The sequence below is a fragment of the Strongylocentrotus purpuratus genome, unplaced genomic scaffold (assembly GCF_000002235.5).
Source record: "Strongylocentrotus purpuratus isolate Spur 01 unplaced genomic scaffold, Spur_5.0 spur5_scaffold_7, whole genome shotgun sequence".
NCBI lineage: Eukaryota > Metazoa > Echinodermata > Echinoidea > Camarodonta > Strongylocentrotidae > Strongylocentrotus > Strongylocentrotus purpuratus.
This window is the reverse complement of record NW_022145613.1, coordinates 6,310,615-6,334,428: the sequence shown is the minus strand read 5'-3', so window position 1 is coordinate 6,334,428 and position 23,814 is coordinate 6,310,615. Positions and strand designations below refer to the sequence as shown.

The following is a 23,814-nucleotide window of genomic DNA, read 5'->3' as shown; positions in this document are numbered from 1 at the left end:
TGTTTTTGGTTGCTTTTTTTTTGGGGGGGGGGCTGTTTAGTTCTTGGGTACATGTGCCTGGCGAAAACGTTTTGAGGGCTTCAAGAAATTTGGGGGACGTAGAGGGACGGCAGACATGGGCAAGGTGATTTCTTTTAGGGAATTCATTTTGTCTCGATCCATGCAGAGTCATAACACGAGTAGAATCATTATCACCTGATTAAAAGGAGGGGCGAGTGTAAGGGAAAAAATGAAAACAATTTTTGGAGCAATATATTTACTTTGCTACATAAATAAAAGAGATTTTCAACTTCAATATATTATTTAGAGAGAGAGAGGGGGGGAGAGAGAGAGAGAGAGAGAGAGAGAGAGAGAGAGAGAGAGAGAGAGAGAGAGAGAGAGAGAGAGAGAGAGAGAGAGAGAGAGAGAGAGAGAGAGAGAGAGAGAGATTAAGGAGACTTTTACACACGAGCCGCCTTGATGAGACTGGGATGGGGAAGGGGGGATAATTGAGACAAAGGCTTGAACTGAGAAAGGGGTTGGGCACAGCTAAGTTGAATTGCCATGAAAATAAAGTAGGATATAGGTGGACATAATCACTGCGTACACAAATTTATATAATACCAACATTATTTGAGAAGTTTGTTTTCCATTTTTATTAGATGACATATATTCAAATATATAATTCCGTTGCGCCTTATTTAGTTAGTGGTGCTACAATATTCATTTTTGAATAAAATAATTTCAATTTTACGGACTGGATAAGTATTTTGTCCTTCCAATTGATAGAAATGGGGTTACTTCCCTTTTCAACTACACATCTGTGTGCACATGTTTTTTATTTCACATATTCATATAACTATTGTATGTTGACCGTTGAAAATGACCGGAGAAATGGTTATAAAAAAAGAAATACCTGTATAAGGGATGCCGTTCCTTGTATATAGAAGGCTCAAATATCACAAAAACATCAACAATGCAATTACTCGATTTACGACATTGCCCTGAAGTTTATGTACATGTAATACCTATGGCTACTGCCTACTAAAGTCATTGTGTATTCTGCGTATTCTGCTGTTATTGGTGAATCTTTTGTACAAACATTTTGGAAATCTATGAGAAATTGAACATTTAAATTATATATGCACGATTTTCATACCGTGGAAATGTCTTATTATAAACCTACATGTTGTTTTAACAGGACATCTGTAAACTACCCAAAGTGGAACATTAACCGGACACCATACAAACTGGTATATTACCTTAACTCTAACCCTAATCCTAAATTCATAACAATATAACTAACTAAACTTATGACTAATGATTAATCCCATTGTTCTTGGGAGGCCTTTGAGTTTCCTCTGCCTGCAAACGTACGTAGAGGGCAGTAATTCTATTGTTCGATCGTTTACAGGACACGCAAACTTCTTGCTAATGACCATATCTACTTAATGACTCTTTAATTTTTCCGACTACATAATGTCCGTCTAATGATGCTGTAAGGTACATATATGAATATAACTCACAGTAGATACGTATGTCAGCCTATGCGCTGAATTGTTGCGTTCATTATAAAGATGTAGGTGTATTTTTTACAATAGCAATAGAAAGTATATGCTTACTGTTATCTAATGATTATATAATTATAAATCATTCATCCCTCACATGATCATGTACAAGGAGCTACATCTTATAAGTGAAAGCTCGCATACAGTGAACTGTTATTATAAATGAAAAAACAATTTATGCAATGTTTAGCCTTACAGAACTGAACATCTAACATGACATATCGAACGGTTAGAGTCTACGGCAACAAATGTAAAGGCCGGGGATAGCCCAAGACCGACTCTCTTTTAAGCCCCTGAGAGGCAAAGTGGGTCAACCCACAAATTCACAATTTCGAGAAAAACATGTTTAAAAGTTTAAAAGCATTATATTTATAAAAAAACTGTACTCTTTCTTCAAGGAAGGAATCGATAAATTGCGTTTTATTCCTGAAAATGCCAGTGATATTAGAAGATGCACCGACCCTAAAGCTACATAGTGTAACCTATATGCCTCTCATTTTTGACCATATAATATTATCCTGGCCACTTTGCCTCTCTAGCGGCTCCTTGATGACTCGAGGTTAACGTTTATCAAGATGAATATGAAAGTCGGATGGGAGCAGTGTCATCATTCGATGGCCGATGCTGTAGTCCGGGGTAGCCCCCGCTGGGAGTCTGATGGTAAATCGCTGAAGGACAGATGTAGCGAAGAGAAAGAATTCCATCTTGGCCAACTGCTCACCGAGGCAGCTTCTCCGACCTATACAAATCACAATATGAAACAAACAATTGCATTATTAATCACTGAGACAAAACCATACCTATGTATCCCGGGTGAAGAAGAGTTCTTGTAGTTGCCATCTAATATCTACTTTATTGTAAACTAACTGGGGAAAAAAATCATGATTGATGCTGACATACGGATGTTTACACGAATCAGCCCACGGGAGCGGCTGGGATAGAAGAGAGAGAGAGAGAGAGAGAGAGAGAGAGAGAGAGAGAGAGAGCATCCAGAAGGAGGGAAGGAGGGGGTGTCTCAAAGTTTTCTGTGAAAGCCGCCGGCAAAGGGTGTTTATTAATTGACACATAATATTTAGCAAGTAATCTTTTATTTTGTCTTTGTCTTTAAAGCAGAATCTTTGGTGTAATCATAGGTACAGCACTTAATTATTTCATAGAGCAGCGATATTTTGATGGTTTATGGCAGCAAATGATTTTCTTGACTGTCTAATGATTATTTCAATTGCTAGGGTTAATCCCAATCTAACGAATTCACGGAACTTAAACCATACCTAGGCCAAACGCAGTATAAGCGTCATTCTTGACAAAAGTTTGTCCATCATCACTCAGGAAACGATTTGGGTCGAACTTGCTCGGTTCTGGAAACAGTTCCGGGTCGTGATGGATCCCAAGAATATTAGCCAAAATCGTGGAACCCTTTGGAATCACGTAGTCCCGCACATGTATGGTTTCATCGGCAACGTGAGGTAATCCAAATGGTGCAACAGGTCTGTGTCTAAGGACCTCTGCCAGTGTCGCTTCTGTGTATGGCATGTTCTTTCTGTCGTCGTAGACAGGCGCCCTCTCTGACCCGATCGTTGTAACAATTTCCTTAAATACCTGAATTATAATGAGAAAGGAGGAGAATAAATTAAAATTTCAGGAAGGAAAAACTATTACTAAGAGCAGCACAGTAAGCTTTCATTCAGCTTATTACATTATCAAAGGACCATATGACCTGTTTAACATTATCCTGCTTCTGAGAATCGAGCTGTCGTAGGCTACATGACATGACATAGTCAATTCTTTGGCTAAGATTTAATATTTTGTTGTGTGCTTACTTGTTCTTGGATGTCCGGGTGTGCAGCCATGAAGAGAAAGAACCATGCAAGCGCCGATGCTGTTGTCTCGGTTCCCGCGATAAAAAGTTCCCAAACAGACATCCATATGTCTTCTTTCCGAATGTAACATTCCTGCTCACCCTTCTCCTGGAGGCGTCGGCATTCTGCTAGGAATGAGTCGACGATGTCCCTGATGTCGTCACCTTCGAATGTTCTGTCGTGCTCGTCCACCTGTTGGACGATAAAGTCTTTGAGACTCTGAAGACGTTTCTTTGCGTTCTTGGAAAGAGGAGAACGGAATACGACCGGGAAACGTTGAGCAACGATCCGCAGCACAGGCGGAATATTACCACCTGCCATTATTTTCTTGATGTTCTCCACCTGTATAATATAATCGGGGTCGCTGGAAAGAACGGGCAAAAAAAGTGAACCTTTGCTATCAACAGAAGTTACAAATCATATTCGCATAAGGCCCACTTCGTCACGCCAAACATCCTGATGTTATGTTGGAACGTCCACCATAATCACGATTTTAGTTTTAAAAAATCTCGATGTAAATGGCCCAATACACTGTATATCCAGCAATGGATATACACGGGGAGCCCTAATGTTATCGACCCATTATAGCAATTTGACCTTGCCTTTAAACAACATCACTTTGTCGTATGCTGGATAAACCACTCTTATGTATAAGCTTATGTATAATCCTTTTTTTAAGGAGTTGGTCTAGCAGTACTTGTCTACGTCTACAAAATGGCTCAGGCGGACTCCGGTTCTAAAATGAGTGACGTCTGTCGGACGGATCGTCAAAGGTCGGTCCCCAGACGTAAATATATATATCTGATTGATGCACGCCTGTAAAAAAAACCAAATGACACACACACCTTTAAAAAAAGAGCTTTGGTTACCTGTATTCGAATCTCTTCCCAAACGTGATTGAGCAAATAACATTTGAGATCGCTTTGTTCAGGAGACCACTTGGGTTCACACCCTCTACGGTCTGACTTTCCCATAATCCATCTGTGAATATCCTGGCCTCTTCGGTAATCTTCGACGCTATGCTTCGTTTTCCCATGCCGAAAGTCCGCAAGGCAGAGAGACTAAACCTTCGAAGCGGCTGCCATGATTCCCCGAATATTATTCCTCCTGTGGATCGAAGAATATGAGGTTGGTGTTTTTACTCCTAAGTTAAACTTGGTCGCACGACACTTGCTCGTTCGCGATAATTTCCTTCACAAATCACTTCCTAGCTTCAGCCTAGAACCCTACAATATACCTAACCCAAGTCTAGGCCTTATCTAAAACCGTTAGACGAAGCAATTCCGGAGCAACGTTGTCGGCTTACTTATGTTTCGTACTCAACATGATTTAGATATTCCGAGTTAACTAAGACCACAAACTTTGTCACCTTTCGGGATGTTAAGCATTGGAAACGAGAAACACATGCAGACAGAGCACTTATGTTCCATTTTACTTTCCTCTGAACTGAAACAAAATTACAAAATACTGTTTGATATAGGCCTACATGACTCCAACCTCCCTCCTGGTCATGCAGGACCCGTATACGTGGTTTCTAAATTTCGATTCGCTTTTCTTTTCTTTTTTTTTGTGGTTTTGGAATCAGTTGCTGTGGTAACGACAGAAAGGCTGAATGACAGAAAATCGTTCTCTCTCACCCGTATAGTTGATCATAGCTTTTAATGGTTTCGAAGCGGCTCGGCTCGATGAGACGTCACCATGTTTCACGAAGAGCTCCCGAACCAGTTCGGGAGACCCGACGAGAATCTTCGGCTGTCCGTCGATTTCGATACTCACAAGGTCTCCGTACCTGTAAAATATTAAGTTAAAAGTCTGTAAGGAGTCAAAGGGCGTTAACTCTGTCTTAAAAGATAAACGTGAACGCTCTTTTGGCTCAAAACACAATTCATACTGGTTAAATAATACCCGAATTAATGGCTACTGAGATTTGACTTTGTTTATCTCCTGAAATAAGATTGTAATTCAACTGAATCATGTTGTTGTGTTGATTGGAATAATATTCATAAAGCTTATTGTGGAATGAAACAAAATTGAAAATTGAATAATAAGAAAACCTATATTGCCTGAATTTTTCAAATTTTGGGGTTTAAACTGTCCATACACAATGTCTGAGTACAGGATCTGCCCGTACAAAATATACAAGCGGTTCCATTTGGCGTTTTATTTACTCTGTATAAGATGATGAAGCGGATCATAATCAAATGATTGGTTGAGAGCGTACACGTGACCAGGCATTTATTTTGCCTGACTAGTAATATTACTAATGACTGGTCATTAGTCATTTAGTAAAATCATGTTATAAAACAATATGTTATAAAACAAATAATACATATCATTTTGTTCAGGCATTAGTAAAATTACTCGAACTACATGTAAGTACCTTCGAAACAATCCAAACACCATCGGCTATCGCCTCGGGCGTGTTAGACTGTTCCAAATGTACCTTATGTGGGTCATTCTTAATAATGCCCTCACTGCTGTGTATTAAAAGTATGTACCACCGTAGGCCTAGATGAGTATACTGCCCGATGAACACGGGGAGTCATTTCGATTGCTTGTTACCTGCGCTAATCGAGCCTGTAAAAGCAATTGATCCATACGTTAGTAATTCACCTCAATGCTTGCACTGTTCCACTGTTTCATTGTGTCGGGCAAATGACTCCTCGTGTGCATGCATCGGCTTAACCTTAAACATTGGAAATTATTTCATTGACATTTAGATTTGATCTTACTTTCGTTTTGCGGAGAGGATCATGTCCATTTTACCCTCCTTTGAGAACAAGCTGGCGATGATATTGAGCGGGAATGGGATTTTGAGAGGTCCAGGTGGTAGTTTCTCTCGCTTCCCGAAGGTTTGCCGAACGATGCCGAACACGATGACACTTCCGAACAACCCGAATAGTAAGGATGTGATGATGCCCATGTCATTCCACCAATCTGTGACGTACCCTTTCAAGCTTTCCATAATGACGAGAACGGACTGTAAATTTCTTCGGATAGATGGTAAAACGGTACTCCAATAAACTGCGAGAGGTTGTGAGGCGAATGAGGACAGATATCCGATTGGATCATACGTGCTTTACGGTTGAGTGATTATACCTAAATTGATGTTAAAAAATATTTGGAGAAAGGTTTCAGACTATCACTTATTATTAATGAAAAACATAATGTTATAGTATTGCTTTTGATCTGAAGCCGATGTTTCAAATTGGATTTAAAGACGTCATTCTAAAACCCAAATCCACCTTATAAAATGCTGATGGGGGTCCAGCTAGGCCAGGGTGTATGATCCCTACATCTCCTTAATTCCATATGTTTGTGGTGCCCCTTCCTTATAATTCTCAGAATTTTATGTTGCAAGAATCACCTCATGCAGAAGTAATTATGGGGTTGATTCTTGCATCATGAAATGTTATAGAAAATTCCAACTAGAAGAAAAAGATGCAGAAAAGGATGCTGCCCCAACCCCTCCCCTCAAAACCTCTGGATATCTAATGTTACCCCTCCTATAGCTAACTAGGATGGGTGTTTCCTAACATAATACTGAAGGTCTAGTCATCAAACCTTGGAACTTGAACTTTCTGCATTATTAAATGTGTCCCCGTTGAGCTATCGTCCAGTTAATATACAAAGACACCGGCCGAAATAAGGGGAGGGGGGAGTTATCTACCAAAAAATATATATTTTAGGCTCAAAATTTATATTTCACACGTTAAATAACTCTATAAAATTTATATCAACTTTAAGGGTTACTTAATTATCCATCATATGACACCAAACCCATGAGGATTTTAGGTTTTACTTAAAAGTATTATTTGAAACTCGATTCAAACACACCAAACACGCCATCAATACACACATGTACAGTAATACGTATGGGCAAAAGTTTAGTTTTTTGTTGAAATCAAGTCAATAACTTTGTGTTGCTTTAACTTTTCACTGACAAGAGATATAAGCCTCTACTTCACACATGACATTCTCCTTGAACATAGGCAAATTCCTGGAAAGTAATACACCTCTCCGGTTTCGATATATGAACGTTTTTTTTTTTTGGGGGGGGGGGTGAAATGCCATTTTTTGAGGAAAAAAATCACAAAATAATTTGTTTACTAAGAGATTAAATAGGTTCTATTCCATTAAAATTGATATCAAAACGTACACTCTAAAAACTGAAATGTTAAATGTCAATTTAAAAGGGCCGAGGAGTGACCACTCTTTAAAAATGTCAGATTGTTTCTTTTAACCTGCTAGATACAACCTTTATAGTGTTGGATCCAGCATGTTCAAAGTGTTAACTACCATTTTGAAAGAGTGGTCACTCCTCGGCCCTTTTAAATGGTGATTTAACATTTCAGTTTTTAGAGTGTAGACAATTTTATTATCTTTCATAAGACATCAAATTCGTGGTAATATTATTTTTCGTCTACAGGGCCTCTATTTTTGGACGACCCCTCCGATTTAGGTGTTACCTCTAAAATATTGCTTATTGTGATAAAATCTTTTTAATAAACAAGTTGCGTTTGTCAAGCAGTAGCAACCAACTCAAAAACTAAGCACGACATTTGACTTTAAATTACGCCTATTCAACAGTGAATGCATGCATTTCACTTGTCTAGTTTGTCGATGAGCTGTTACCATTATCAAGATCACCATACGTCGAATAAATAATCATAAAAAACATCATCTTAGGGGCTGCAAAACTCATGAATTTGAAAACGTACCTGGTAAAATTTCAACGAGATCTCGCCCGCCCGAGAACTTCTATTAGACTGAATCTAACAATGCAATGTTGCAGCTGCAGTACACGTACACATGAAAATGGTTTCAATTTTAGATTGACTGATATATTATTGTACCGACAATATCTTTCCGTTTCAATGCTCAAACATCAGACGCATGGAAGTATATAGACTCACACTATTTGAACTTGCCAAAATGTGTGCACACAGCCGTCGGTCGAGCTTGTGTGCTAAACAAAAAAAATGAGGGATATTTGCTGTGACCCTTTGCCCTCGATCATGAAAGTTGTTTCTGGTGCACTCTGGTGCCTGAACATGGCCAGCTAGCAGACGACTGCGAGCATGCACGCCTCCGGGAAACGTGTAGAAGGGCATTACAACAACTATATCCTGACTCTCTCTCTCTCTCTCTCTCTCTCTCTCTCTCTCTCTCTCTCTCCCTCTCTATCTGTCTGTCTTTACTTATTCACTCTACACTTTTCTCTCTCCTTTCACTCACTTACTTTTTCTTTCACTCTTTTTTGTTACCTTTCTAATAGCTCCTCCTCTTTATATCTCCTTCTCTTTCTATTCTCTCTACAATGATGGTTGCATTAATTGAACCCATGATTCCATTCCAAATCCTTGATTAGACTATAGTTCGGACAAGTTTTCTCAAATTGAATGGCCGTGGCACTGGTAGACAAGAACTGTGGTGATTTTTCTCTCTCCTCTATTAGTGGATGTAAAGAAATCATTCAAAAATAAAGGAAATGTGCGGGAAAGTTGAGGGTTTTGATAAATCCCTGGTGGTGTCAAGTCTTCGTGTATGTTGCCTAACTCTCGTCATCGGTGGCAAGTCCAGGGACCCGTTTCACAAAGCCTTTTTTCATTGACAAATTATAAAAAAAATCAGTGACAAATCTGCTGATAACCAATCAGAAGCAAGGATTTTAGTATCTTATAACAAAAATTGTCATTTGTCACTGATGACAAGTTCTGTGAAACGCCCCCCCCCCCCCCCCCCATGGTCTGGGGCACCGGCATCCTTCGAGGTAGATGCACTGTACAAAGGGACTCTAATTGGGGGCACTGATGGCAGTCGGTTCTTATAGGGAAGTAAAGCAGAAAAAAGAGAGAAACAAATTAAGTGAATGTTTGAGCAATATCCGATAAAAAATGGGAAAGTCATTACATTTTTAAAGTCGTCATCAGTGAAGACAAATTGGCATCACTGTGATATATTCTGCGAGCTCCTCTCCAATTCGCTCTGTGCAGTAACTTGCGTTCGATGATTAATTAACTCTGTTCACTTTGACGTGTATTCCATATGTATTGTAATTTGTATGTTTATTTGCATTTTTAGTTTTTGTATAAGATGCAATTGTATATCAGTCTATTTTGTGTGTATAGCGCTTAGAGACTTCGGTGGTAAGCGCTTTATAAGTAACGTTTTTATTATTATTTATTATTATAAACTTTCATTTTCTTAGTTATTGATGAAGGAATGGATTTGTTTTATACAGGGGTGATATAAAAACAAAGGTAGGGATAACGTATGATTGGAAATTTTCTTAAGGGAAGCTAAAAACTTATGAAGTTTTTTAGTACAGAGCAAATGAGACGAGACCTCACAAGATACGTCACAGAGTTGCCAATTTGCGTTTGATTGATCGCACCTTTGAAAACTCATAACGTTATAAAACTTTCAATTATAATTGGTTTTCGCTCGAACTTTCACGAACCTGCTTTGCTCATTTTTCTGCTTCTATCTTTATTAAAATCTTAATATCAGGTTGGATTCCCTTTTAACGTTCGAGGGATAAAATACGAATGAACAAGGCCAATCATTAAGGAGGATCTTTGAATTTCCACGCCGTTGAATATTCTAATCCTGCCCCTTCTATCCCCCCCCTCTCTCTCTCTCTCTCTCTCTCTCTCCATCTCTCTCTCTCTCTCTCTCCTCTTCTCTCCTCTCCCTCTCTCTATCGCTCTTCTTTTCGCCATTTGATGGCGGATACAGGCCCTCCGTGCCTCCTGTAGCTACGCTACTACCTGTAACAATCTTCATAGTCCATTCAAATAAAAAGCTTTGTACGAGTTGTTGGTTTCCCAAAGACGATAAAGGGCCCCATTTTATTCCCAATTGTGACCCTGTCTGTATCTGTACTTTGGCACTAATAAACTTAATTGGTTTATGCTGCCTAATAAACATTAAGCATTAACGATTGACACAATTTTATATCGCTTCCTTTTTTATTCATTTAACAAGGAAATACAAAGTGAATTAAACGACTACATAAAATAGGAATAACTTGGCAAACATAATTACCTAACATAATCATGGTAAGACGTACAATATACACCAAATGTCACTTTTCTCTGAAGTGAAACTTACGAGGGTACGTAAGTTGAGATGAGATTCTCATCTCATTAGTTCAATTCAGTTTCATTATTGTATAATTGAATTTTATAATTTGACATTTGAATCTAGAAATCTGAGTATGAGTCGATGTGTACCGTCACGTATGTGTTACTCATTTACCAAGGAACAGAGAAAAAAGAATATGCATCGAAAAAGCGTAGAATCTGCAAGAAATATAAGAATAGGGAGCATAATAAGGAAAAAAAATGAAAATAAGTTTTCATGAGCTTCACTTCATTATAATGAAACATTTTGTCTGTAGAATTAAAAAGAATTCATATTTCGTTATAAGCTCACTGCGGCCATTTTTCACACTAAATTTCTTAGGACATACAATGAAAATACTTTTATCAGTGAAAAGGGCTTCTACACATCGGAGTTGTATTCTGATAACATTGTTTCTCTATTGAAAGTCCAAGCGAAATCTAGATAATATTGAATCTCTATCTTTCAGTATCTGTTAAAATTATTTTGAAAGATGTACGGTAATTTATAAGCGATCGCAAGCCGCGTGAGGGCGACAAAGTAACCGCAGAAATACACATGTTGTAACATAAATATTGGCGTTATTACATGCTTTCTTCCTCCATGGTTTAGGAATCGTTTACACAAACAATGTTATATACCTAGGGTAATATTGACAAAACTAACAGGTGGCTTTAGATATATCATTTTGTAGAGCAATGATCTTGTAACCAGACGGTCCCGAGTTCGAAATCAATTGAGCCAAGCGCTGGTGCCTTTTGGTAAGGCATTAATCGCCCTAGCCAAGTCCTTTGGAGAGGAATCAAAGCCGTCGTACCTCTGGTTGCTTACTTACATGCATACACATGCTTTATAATCAGTCAGGTAAAAACCGACCAAATACTCTTGGTATAGCATGTGTGAAACAGGTACGTGCCATCCAACTAAAATACTAGTACACTGTACCTTCATTACTCAAGTTACGTAAATGTTTCCAACTTAAGATACGATTGAATGGTTAAATAATTTCAATATCTTTTATCAGAACACATAATACCACATACTCTCAATATCCAGCTGTCTGTTAAAAGGTGTTTTATTTCACAAATCTTGATTATTTGAAAATATCTATGTATATTATATTTAAAAGCATACCATAACATGTTTCATAATCTTTACATAATATCTGGCTAAGCACACAATGAAAAAATATACTCAGTCTTGTAACTCTTTGCATTGTCTAAATTTCCAACACACTTATCTGGCACAATTCCGGTCATGTCTAGGACTTGGTTCTCTGTACCAGCGCCGTTCCCACCCCATCACCCTTACAAAAATGTACCATGGTAACCATGGTACTTTTGTCAAAATTACCATCCACCATGGTAACCATGGGTATCATGGTACCAAAACAATAAAATACATTGGGTCATTAAACAATGTATTTCATTGTTTTGGTACCATGAAAACCATGGTTACCATGGTGGATGGTAACTTGGACAAAAGTACCATGGTTACCATGATACAATTTTGTAAGGGTAATTTCATCAATATTCGATATCAACACATTATTAAATTGCATGAGAGCTATTTTCTCTCCCGATTACCATAACCGAAGAATAATAAAGTGACACCACATGTTACTAAAGAATATGTCTTATACGTAATAAGAAACTGAACTCGAGGGAGAGAGAAAAGAAAAAAAATAATCTTATACTGATTAAACTGGACAAGCATGTCAGGACAGAGCTCGAGCCATTATTGATCCGCATACATTTTGTGCCAAAAGGCTCTACATGTATTCTAAAACTCTGTTTCCGTCACCGCCATCAATGAATGAGTATCTAAGGGCGCGTTCATGCTTGATTTTGACGGCCAGAATCAGGCATCTGTTACGCGTTTAGTTTAAAACACGGTTGCGTCTTAGCTCACTTTTGTAGAATCACCGAAAAAACGGCGATCACGATCGCCGATCGTAAACTCACAAAAAGATGCGTTTACAATTTGTAAACGCGTTTAAATGGGGTCAACGCACTGACCTCTAGTGGGTCTACGTAGCATGCACAGTGAAGGTTTGCGAATCCAGCTGGAAGACCAATTAAGGCCACACACTGAGAATTGCCTGGGGGAGCCAGAGAAGTAAGCATGAACACTACATCGTGGAACTGCGATCACGATGAGCGTTTACGATGAGCGTTTCAGATCGCTCATTCTGCCTTCAAAATTTAAGCATGAACGCAGCCTAACACGAATAACGCGAATAAACAATATATATTGCATAATGATGACCAGGCGCGGATCCAGGATTTCTTAGGGGGAGTCCCAAACTTGAAATCAATTTAAAATTTAGTGTGCTGAGATTTGAAAATTTTGCTCAGTGGCGGGGGGGGGGGGGGTAGTGAGCACTATTTTTGTAGTTGTTTTTTTGTTGTTTTGCCCCCGGAAATTTGAAAATCCCCCCTGGCAAAAAATAAAAGGAAAATTCTGTTCTTTTGGGGGGGGGCATAGGGGGGCCAAGGCCAGCTCGCCCCCCCCCCCCCCCCCTCCCTCTGGATCCGCGCCTGATGATGACGATCCTTGTCTTAGCATGGCATCGTCACTTCATAGGCCATTGTATGATATGACAGTGTCGAAGTCTTGTTGGTCTCCTGCTGGGACAGTGGCCCGTAAATGCGCATAGGATGCGTTATCGTACGACATGCATGAAGTACGTGTACCTGGTTGGTCATCACCTACGGAGAGCTTGGCTGTATCTTTCGTGACATTAAATCCTTCTTCGGTAGATTCATTTTGGCCGCCCCTAAAAGGTAATCTGACAACAGATATGTACATTAGATTAGAGTATGTTGTGCTCAATTTAAAAAGAGAAATTCTTAAATGCACTAGAAGGTAGAGAAACGAAAGAACAAAAATGAGTTTAGTTCTCAAAGCATTCAATGAATATCATCTCACCACTTACATCACGATAAAGGATGGCAAATGTAGGTTAACATCTCGCCAAGTGTCATTACTAGTGCTGAGCCGTTTGAACCAACGACCTTTGCATCTTTTAGATGATTTTTTTTTAAATTCGATTATACGACACATTTGGTATGTTTTATCGTATTAAGTATTTACATCTTAATGTTTAATTCTTATCACTTCCAATCATCCTTAAAAAAATCTAATCTTCGTCTAATGGTAAAGAGTTTTTCCAACATGTTTGACCCACCTGCAGTTAGCAACAGGGAATATCCCTGCGTTGTCCTTGGTGCAGGTTGAAATGTTTGTCTTCACCTGGTATGTGGGCTTTTTGTAGTTGTTGATTAGGGCAACAGCGATCAAACTCAACACGAGGGAGCAGGGCAGAGAGACGAACATTAACGGAAATTTGTCGGATGTTTGTCTCTCTGGAGTAACAGGAGGAGTAATATTATATACTGAAAAGATAAAATAGCAAGAGCAAAATATTGTCGACATAAATAGTATTTGCGGTGGATTAGGTTGTAGGATTAGGGCAACATATAGACCGAATTTTCCGTCTCTTTCGTTCGTTAGCCTCTTATTGGGGTAGGGTCGGCTCTCTCTTTAGAGACGGAAACCGTCTATACACATTCCCTTGATAACGCCACGGCCATTTCAGGTCGTATTGTTATGCCCCCAAAATCCCCCAAAATGTCATTTTACCTCGTGTATAGCTGTATAGCTGTCGCCAGATGTGTCTTGTGGTGTGAACAAACTTACCTTATTTTGCACTATTTCCTGCCAATCTCTTCTGAAGATTTTTGGACTATTTGTTATTCAACCTGTTTGGACAATATAGCAAGGTATGGATCTATTTCGAATCATCGTTTTCGTGCATTTTATGAGTTTGTATTTGCTGACATTGTCGACTAACTATATCGTAGACACTTACACGGAAAAGCATATAAGGGGTCTTCACCCTCGTAACCCCTTTCTTATGCAAAGTACTGACGCGGACTTAACAATGGAAGGCGTTCACGGCTACCGCGGGACTGTGATACGGTACTCAGCCGATGAACTTCTCCGATTACGTAATACCGTCGCGTCAAATCAAATGTTGCCGGAGTGGCATGGCGTTGCTAAGGAACTTGGTATTGAAAGACGGAAACGAGGAAGGAGAGGCGGCCAGCATATTCGACGCCCAATCAAACCAATTGTGAATTATTTTGATAGAGAGCTCTCTACGATTCAATCTCGGAATGTAGATCAAACAAATTTGGTGGAAATTAGAAGAACCAAACAGAACAGAGATCGTTCGAAAGTATCTTTCCCATCTTTTATTATGAGCAAGAGAGGGGAGAGGTGGCAGAGAAAGAGAGAAAAAGGAAAGATCTTTGAACAATAAATTTGATGAGTTTGAGGCCTATGTGTCGTCTATAAAGGCCGACGTTGCCGTAGTGACCGAAACTTGGTTTGCGGATAATTTATCAAAAGACAATGTTTCCATACTTGATTATGACTTATTTGCGAAGTCGAGGTCTCATCGCAGAGGAGGCGGAGTAGCTATATATGCACGACAGTTCCTGAAACCTGAGCCAATGTCAAGTGTGGCCGTCCCTGATGACCTTGAGGTGGTGTGGATCAAGCTCCAGCCACAAAGACTTCCCCGGTCTGTTTCCATGGTGGCGGTTGCGGCAATATATCATCCTCCTAATGCCGCGACTGCTGATACCCTGATCGACCATTTGCTGCACTCGATGGACGCCATTGCATCTACACATCCAGAGACGGGTTTCATCTTGTTGGGGGACTACAATGAGTTAGACATCACGACGCTAACCGCAAATAGGGGGTTCCGACAAGTTGTCAGTGTACCAACAAGAGGTGACCAGATTCTGGACAAGATAGTCACCAATATGTCAGGCTACTATAATTCCCCAACAACTCTACCCCCATTGGGCTCCAGCGACCACCTTGCGGTTTCCTGGATCCCTACCCAATACTCACCGAAGCCCAATCGCACAAGAACTCGGATTGCAAGACCAATCAAAGACAGTGCTATTCGCGAATTTGGACAGATTCTCCAGAACTATGATTGGTCTCCAGTTTATCAAGCCGAGAACACGAACGACAAGTGCGATACGTTCTATTCCACACTTCTTCCATTGATTGACGAGTATTTCCCCTTAGTTGTTGTCAAATGCCACGACAATGACAAACCATGGATTTCCCCTAAGATCAAAGCCCTTATTGGTGCACGTCAGCAGGCTTTCATAGCAGGTTCGAACAAATGGAAAGGACTGAGGAACAAAGTAAATAAACTAATCAAAGGGGCAAAATCTGAGTTCTATGTCGGACGCGTGCGTAAGATGAAGGAGAGCAATCCATCTCAGTGGCACAAGAACATCAAATCAATGGCAGGAAATAAGCCCAAACCACCTGCCATTGAGGTCGAAGGGATCGACGAGTCAGACCTCGCTGGTATTGCTAACACGATCAACAGGTTCTTCGTCAGCATAGCTGAAGACATCGGTAGACTCGATTTGACTGATCTCCCAACCTATCTCCCTGCTCTACCACTGCCTGTTATTAAACCTTGGGGTGTCTACTGGGAATTGCAACATCTTAACAGACGGAAAGCTCCCGGTCCAGATAGCATCCCAGCTCGGATCATCTCCGAATTTGCGTTAGAACTGAGTAGCCCTCTTACGGCCATTTTCAATGAATCTATCAGAGAATCGGTGGTGCCACACCGCTGGAAACGTGCAATTGTGGTACCTATCCCCAAAACCTCCAAACCCACCATAGGAGACTTGAGACCGATATCGCTCACAGATCATTTCGCAAAAATCCTGGAGAAATTCATCTCAAAGTGGCTGGTGGGTGACATTGGACCTGCGATTGACAAGTCACAGTACGGCAATAGGAAGGGTTACTCGACTGCACACTATCTGATAGATATACTAAATACCATCCATCGGAATGCCGAAAATCCCAAAACGGTCACAACACTGGTGGCTACAGATTTCAGCAAAGCTTTCGACAGGATAGATCATGGACTAGCGGTTAGGAAACTACTCGAAATGGGGGCATCCCCGTCTTTGGTGGCATGGATTTCCAGCTTCCTTTCCAATCGAGAACAATGTGTGCGCTACATGTCACAGCTCTCTGACTGGATGGAGATCTCGGCAGGTGCCCCACAGGGCACTCGACTTGGGCCGCTTATCTTTCTCTGCATTATCAACGACGTGTTCAAGGACAGTGATGTTCAGTGTTGGAAATACGTCGACGACCTCTCCCTGCTTGAATGTAGGAAGGCAACGGATCAACCCAAAATCCAAGAAGTGGTAAATGATCTTGAGAAATGGACCAAAGACAATAGCATGAAACTGAACCCTAGCAAATGTGTCGTCATGAACATTCAGTTCATGAGAAACCAGGCAACCGTCCCAAAACTAAAAATTGGTGACCTGGAAATAAGTGAAGTACAACTAGTTAAGCTTTTGGGTGTGTTTGTACAGGAGGACTTAAAATGGTCATATCATGTCACAGAAATGGTCAAGGCGGCAAGCATGAGGCTACACATGATGCGTATCTTGAAAGGTTTTCGGCTACCTGTTGAGGATCTGAAAGTTGTGTATTGTTCGTACGTGCGCCCGAAAGTCGAATACTGCGCACCTGTTTGGCATTCAGGTTTGACTAGGGCAGACAAGAAACTGATAGAGAGAATTCAGAAACGAGCGTGTCGCCTCATGCTTGGCCAAAGATACACGAGTTATGATGATGCCCTCAATGTTCTTGACCTTCCCACACTGGAGGAGAGGAGGGAAAGGTTAACAAAGAAATTTGCGAGTAATCTCACAAAGGAAACGTCCCCCTTCTATCACTGGCTCCCCCCTACGCGAGCTTCCCGCACTTCCCGCAACCTGCGCAACGCTAATGACTATTCCGAAATCAAATGCAAAAATGAGCGCTACAGAAAGAGCGCACTCCCCTTCATTGTGAGGTTACTCAATTCAAAACAGGAATAATGTAAAGACATATCGTTTGTTCATAAATGCTGAGCATAAACGTAAATCAAATTGTTATCTTATAGATGTGCTTGAATGAAAACTTATATTGTTTACTGAAGGTTTACTGTTTTGTTTATACGGATTATATTAATTTCAATATTGCATTACCAACCATACGTCCATTTTGTTCTCCATATACATGTACATTGTACCCACATGACAATAGGCCTACTTTGAAGCATGCAAAACAGATAATTTTTCTTAGCACTGGTCATAATTGATTCAACCGTTATATTCTTCCTATGAATTTGCTTTTAAAGTCCTATCATAAAAATATTTTTCCACATCCATTACCCACTTCCGTTATCCCACCATCAATATTCTTTGATCTAAGATGTACCTATAATTGTTTGTTATGAATGTACTATTTTTAATGACTTTGTAATACTATTGTATTTTGTGCAGTATCCGTGTGTTAATATTTATGTAAATTGCACTCAATTCAGCCGAAAGGCTGCCATGTACAATGTTTTTTATACCACAATAAATAAATAAATAAATATCCAATTGTAAATTAGGCCTAGGCTATAATACATCGGTTCCACTTACTAACTTGGCTGAAATAATCCGTTTCGGTCTAGGCAACATATAGAGCCAGCCCAATGCATTTGAGCAAAGCAGAGAGATGGACATCCACTAAATGATTATACTCTATAGGCCCTACTTGCAATGATCTGTAATTGGTATGGTTGGAGTACTACGACCTATTTACTGAGATGAGGAGTAAAGCACGTGTTAGATTAATATTTTTTGTGATACTGTCGTAGTACGTGTGAGACGATAAATGAAACTCGGGAAACGTGTGTTAGCGTAACCGGTGCTTTAATTCATAAACCGTTGATTCTCGGTGATTCATGCACGCAGAAACGGGAAAAAACCCTGCAATTGGCAGAATAATAAAACAAAACATGTTTTAGTATTTCAAACAATTACAAATGTCATCTTCACAAATACATGATTATATCAATGAAATAAATCAAAGTAATTACTAAACAGAGATATTGTATATCCTCTTGATTAAATGTCATATTAAGTAATTACAACTTGATCTCCAAATCAAATCTGTTTCATCTTGATTCTCTTGTAAAATCACTGAAATCAAATATTATAATCATTAACTGGAATGACATAATTATATCTAAACATCAAATCAGCTGTAAGAATCTCAAACAGTAATCAGAGCATCATACTTGCATCAGACAAACAAGAATACATGTATTTATCTGTAAGTATTTATAATACGATGGAACAAATATAAAATTGTCCCATAACATCAATATACATATAAATTGTTAAACACACTGCAATATTAGACTGAGTAAAGTTACACAAAGTCTGTTGCAAACTTTACCAGAATATCATTAAAACATACCCAAAGTCTTCAGCAATAAACCACTGAAGCTCTCAACTACAGTGGAGAAGGAAGTGAAGGGGAAAAGGGAGACACCAAGAAACTACCAGCAATCAACTCAGCTCAGCTCAGCAACAGAAGCTGCAACATGCAAGTCCTGATCTTGCCCCTATAATAATGTAACAACAATAACAGTTACAAGTATTTGCTCTCTAAATCACACTAATGTAAATTCTCATATCATCTACAGCTAATAGTAAATAGCGAGACATAAACACCACAGGAAAATATCAACAATATTCTTCATATCATACACCCAAGGTGTATAAAACTATCATCAACTCACATCTAGGAATCAACTATGGGCGCCGCCATCTTGCTAGCTTATTTACATCTTACTGCCCTCAACGTCAAGATACATTTTTACTTCACATGTGTGTGAAATACAAAATGGGAAAATTAATCCTTAAATTATCTTTGCAATCCCTCAAAATATCTTTTCCGAAATATGACGAAAGAAAATGTTGCATAAAACAATTTTAGCACAAATGTCTCTGACATTTTATCTATAAACAGCGTAATATGACCAAATTAATGCCCTAACCAAAACTTCTGTTCAACATCATAAACAGGCATTCTTATCATCATAATTACTTCAAACAGACATCTATATCCACCTCAAACTATGCATTATCACTCACTATGATACAGGATTAAACCAAATATCTATTTCAATAAGCATAACTTACTCGAAAATACTGCCAAACAGTTGAACCAAAACCCTCGTTAAAACAAGGAAACCGCGTGACTCTGTAATACATAGCTACAGGCACAGCAACAACGTCCTCTCCGCAATTGAACGTGACATGAATGTGATTCAATACTAACATGTATGTTAACACATTAACGTGGGCGGCGTACCACACAATAAATCATTCATCCGCAAAATCATGTGCAACACGCGTAGCGAACTAATTTGCATAATCGGACAAGTCCGCGATCTACATAAAACATAAACTAGTCCACATTCCCACAGTTTCCCCGCTTAAACAGCTTTCGTCCCGAAAGCGCCAATGTGTACCTATGTAACATAAAATTACTCATCGATAAACATTCAATCAAACTTCAATTGAAAAAGAACCTATAGACCATTATACTGTAATATCTTTTCTGTAACACAAAAAGAACATTATCCTATAGACTATACACAATTTCTTTTTTTCCTTTCTTCAACATCAAATATATCCTTAATCATAATGTACAACAGTATGATTTTAAAAAAAATCCTTTCTATACACCTCACTACTGTATACCAACTATAGTATACAAATCTCCAATGAGTACTATCAAATGAGATCACTGCATACTAATCTGGCTCCAATGACGAAAATATAAACCTTATTTCCTGCATAACAAGCCAATCTGAACTATTTACATAAAAATAAGTCAACATCATTTAGCTTGCCTTATCAAAAACTGTTGAAGCCTTGTTATACATAACATATATTTATGCCACTTATAAGACTTGAATTTCCTAATTCTCCTTCAAATACAAGTTCCTAAACAAATTCTGTTTGTAGCCTATTCTTTTCCCTCTTTTCTTTTTTTTTTTTTTAGAACAAAAACAAAGAAAATCATGAATATCCAGGCAATCTTCCCCGCTTATTTCATGCTGAAATACTCTATCTAAAAAATTGTCGAAAATATATATATATATATCCCTTCCCAACTGATGCAACTAAACGGTTCCTCTTCGCCGCTTTCGATGCGCACATCACTTAACTCCATCAGGGGGGTAATCCGGTGATCGCCGACATCGGCAGTCGACCAGGATTAGGATTCACTCCCTTGTTAATTCTACTTGACCGTCTGGGCTCCGTCACACCTGCGTCAATAACGTGATGAGGTAACTCCTTCCATGAAAGAGTATAACCGGTCTCATGATCATCCTCCTCATCGTCGTCGTCATCATCGTCATCATCACTACTTTGATGGATAACGTCATTTCCAATGTTAATACCACGCCCAAGCTCTGCTACATCTGGGTAGGGTAAAATACCATCAAGGCCATCATTTTCCTGACGAGGATCTGCAATAATTCTGCGTCTATTTACCCACTTGGTAACCCCTCCAAGGGCAGGTTGAATGTTATATAAATCACCCTCCTCGTTCTTGGCTAAAATGATGAAGGGTTTCTCGTCAAACTTGTCGTGTAATTTGTGCCTCCCTGTAAATGCCTCGTTCTTGAGCAACACTCTCTCTCCAACTTCCAGGGTAGACAAATCACCTCTTCCTTTGGCCTGTCTCTCTTCCTCTTTCTTTGCTGCTTCTCTCTGTCTATCACAGACTATCTTGTAGGCTCTCTCCATCAATCTCTGCTGTGCTTGAGCGTAATCATCCGTACAATCAGAATGGAGACTGTTTATCAAATGATCCACTGGCAACGTAGGTCTGCGACCGAACATTAGAAAATGTGGAGTCACTCTCGTTATCCTGTGCGGTGTAGAATTGTACACATATACCACATGCTGGATTAACTCGGGCCATCTATTCCTATCTCTAGGATCCAGCGATCTCAGCAATCCACACAGCGTCTTGTTGAACCGTTCACACTGGCCATTTCCAGCCGGATGGTATGCTGTCGTCCGTGACTTTTGTATGTTATACAGCTTACAAAGCTCAGCCACAAGGGTGCACTCGAATGACCGTCCTTGATCCGAGTGAATTCTTGACGGTATGCCGTACCGTGTGAACCAAGCATCTCGTAACACCTTTGCTACCGTCACAGCAGTTTGATCCTTGCATGGGATGGCTTGGCAAAACTTGCTGAACACATCGGTAAGCACCAATACATCTTCAAATCCGCCTCTTCCTCTGTCAAGCTTCAAGAAGTCCACAGCTACAATCTCCAAAGGTCGAAATGCAATCAAATGCCGTTGTGGAGGGCGAACCGTAGGTGTAGGCAACTTTGAAGTGATGCATCTAAAGCACTTCTTGATGTACCTTCTTGCTTCTCGTGTCATTCCAGGCCAATAACATCGTTCTCGTAACAAGTTCAGGGTCCTGTCAACTCCCTGATGACCCCATTTGTCATGCGTCATCTCTAGCATCGACTCTCTCAACACCCTAGGTACCAGCAACTGATGAATCTTGCCCAACACTGGGTCTTCTACTTCTCGATACAGCACATCATGGTACATCTCGAAGCTTGCATACTCTCGTAGCCATCCATGCAAATCTGTCACTTTGGCACCTGGCTCTGGTCCAGGAATTCTCGCTTCCTTCAGGTGACGTATTTCTTTCAAGTCGTCATCCTCTTCCTGCAGTTTGGCTAATTCTTCATAACTATATGAAGGCAAAACATTCGAAACCTTCTCGTTCGTGACCCTTCGAATAGCAATGTTGAAGTCATCATGTGATGTAGGCTGCTTGTCCTGAGGAAACTCTGTTGACTCCAGCACCTCATCAATCACTGCAGCAACTTCTTCTTGGAGCATGTCAGCTGGTCTCCTACTCAATGCATCCGCACTCTTGTTACTCTTGCCTGTTCTGTATCTGACTTCCAGATCAAACGGTGCCAGCTGGGCAACCCATCGGAACTCTGTAGCTCCCAACTTTGCTGTAGACAGATACTTCAGCGGGTTGTGATCTGTTAATACTATGCAATGTGTTCCCATGAGGTAGGGTGCAAATTTCTCAGTAACTGCCCATTTCAGAGCAAGCAGTTCAATTTTGAAGCTACTGAAATCAGGGTAGTTCTTCTCTGAACCTCGCAGACTTCTACTGGCATAAGAAATAGGGTGTACCCTACCATCATCTCCTTTCTGCATCAAGCAAGCACCGAGTCCCTTCTTGGATGCATCCACTTCCAGAATGAACTCCTCATCGAACTTCGGATATGCTAAAACTGGTGCACTTGTAAGCTTCGACTTCAAAATCTCGAAGGCCTCTTCTTGTGTTGTTCCCCACACAAACTCAGTCTTGCTTCCTTTCCCTTTTGCAGCAACTTGGTGCAAAGGGCCAGCTATTCGAGAAAACCCATCAATAAATCGACGGTAATAGGAAGCCAACCCCAGGAACGAACTCACTTCTCTCCCATTCTGAGGTCGCGGCCACGTCTGAATTTTCTCTACCTTGCCTTGGTCAACACTAACTCCATCTTCACTCACTACATGTCCTAGGTAGTTAACTTCTTGTTGAACAAAATGACACTTCTTGCCTTGTACCTTCAATCCATTCTCTGCAAGTCTAGTCAGCACTACCTCAAGCCTCATCAAGTGCTCTTCAAATGTTGCAGAATACACCAAGATGTCATCCAAATACAAGACAATCTGACTCAAGTTGAGATCTCCTAGGATGTACTCCATTGTCCTCTGGAACGTGCCAGGACTGTTGACTAGTCCCTGCGGCATCCGAGTGAACTCATACAACCCCCAAGGCACTCTGAAGGCAGTCACATCGATGGAGGATGGGTCCATCACGACTTGAAAATATCCATGTGCCAGATCTAGTGTTGAGAAGTACTTCGCATCTCGAAGTGCATCCAGGGTCTCCTCTATTCTGGGCAACGGAAAAGAATCCTTCACCGTGCGAGCATTGACCTTCCTATAATCTATACATAGTCTCAAAGATCCATTCTTTTTCTTCACCAAGACAATCGGACTGGCGAACGGGCTCTTGGATGGGCGAATTATCCCCCGTTCCACCATCTCTTGCAACATCTGCTTAACCTCAGGAATCAAAGCTGGAGGGATACGCCTGTATGGAAGTCTAACTGTTGGTCCATCTACCAGCTGAATGTGATGAGGTACCACATTGCACTCCCCAAGATCAAATGCACCTGCAGAGAAAACATCAGCATGCTTCTGAAGAAGTTCTCTCACTTTCTCTGTTTGATCCTCTGTTAGACCTTCCAACTTCACACCTGGCGGAAG

At 40.2% G+C, this 23,814-nt stretch overlaps 1 protein-coding gene across 1 annotated transcript; it reads right to left on the bottom strand.

The window, feature by feature from the left end:
• Positions 1-752: 752 nt before the first annotated feature.
• LOC577172 (cytochrome P450 2C15) lies at positions 753-8,337 on the bottom strand. The gene is made up of 7 exons (XM_030975034.1): positions 8,128-8,337; positions 6,139-6,505; positions 5,044-5,195; positions 4,276-4,513; positions 3,368-3,770; positions 2,819-3,146; positions 753-2,286 (listed from the first exon to the last, which is right to left on the bottom strand). Exons 2-7 carry the CDS (start codon positions 6,369-6,371, stop codon positions 2,108-2,110), a joined length of 1,533 nt encoding a protein of 510 aa, XP_030830894.1. The 5' UTR covers positions 6,372-6,505; positions 8,128-8,337; the 3' UTR covers positions 753-2,107.
• Between the last annotated feature and the right edge of the window lie 15,477 nt (positions 8,338-23,814).

What these genes read in the sequence shown, in the direction of transcription:
- LOC577172 (XM_030975034.1), bottom strand. Translation starts at nt 6,371, where the DNA reads ATGGAAAGCTTGAAAGGGTACGTCACAGATTGGTGGAATGACATGGGC. An exon ending in GGGAAGAGATTCGAATACAG is followed by an intron (nt 3,771 to 4,275) that starts GTAACCAAAGCT and finishes CGTTCTTTCCAG; the next exon opens with CGACCCCGATTATATTATAC. An exon ending in TTATACTGCGTTTGGCCTAG is followed by an intron (nt 2,287 to 2,818) that starts GTATGGTTTAAG and finishes TGATTTGTATAG; the next exon opens with GTCGGAGAAGCTGCCTCGGT.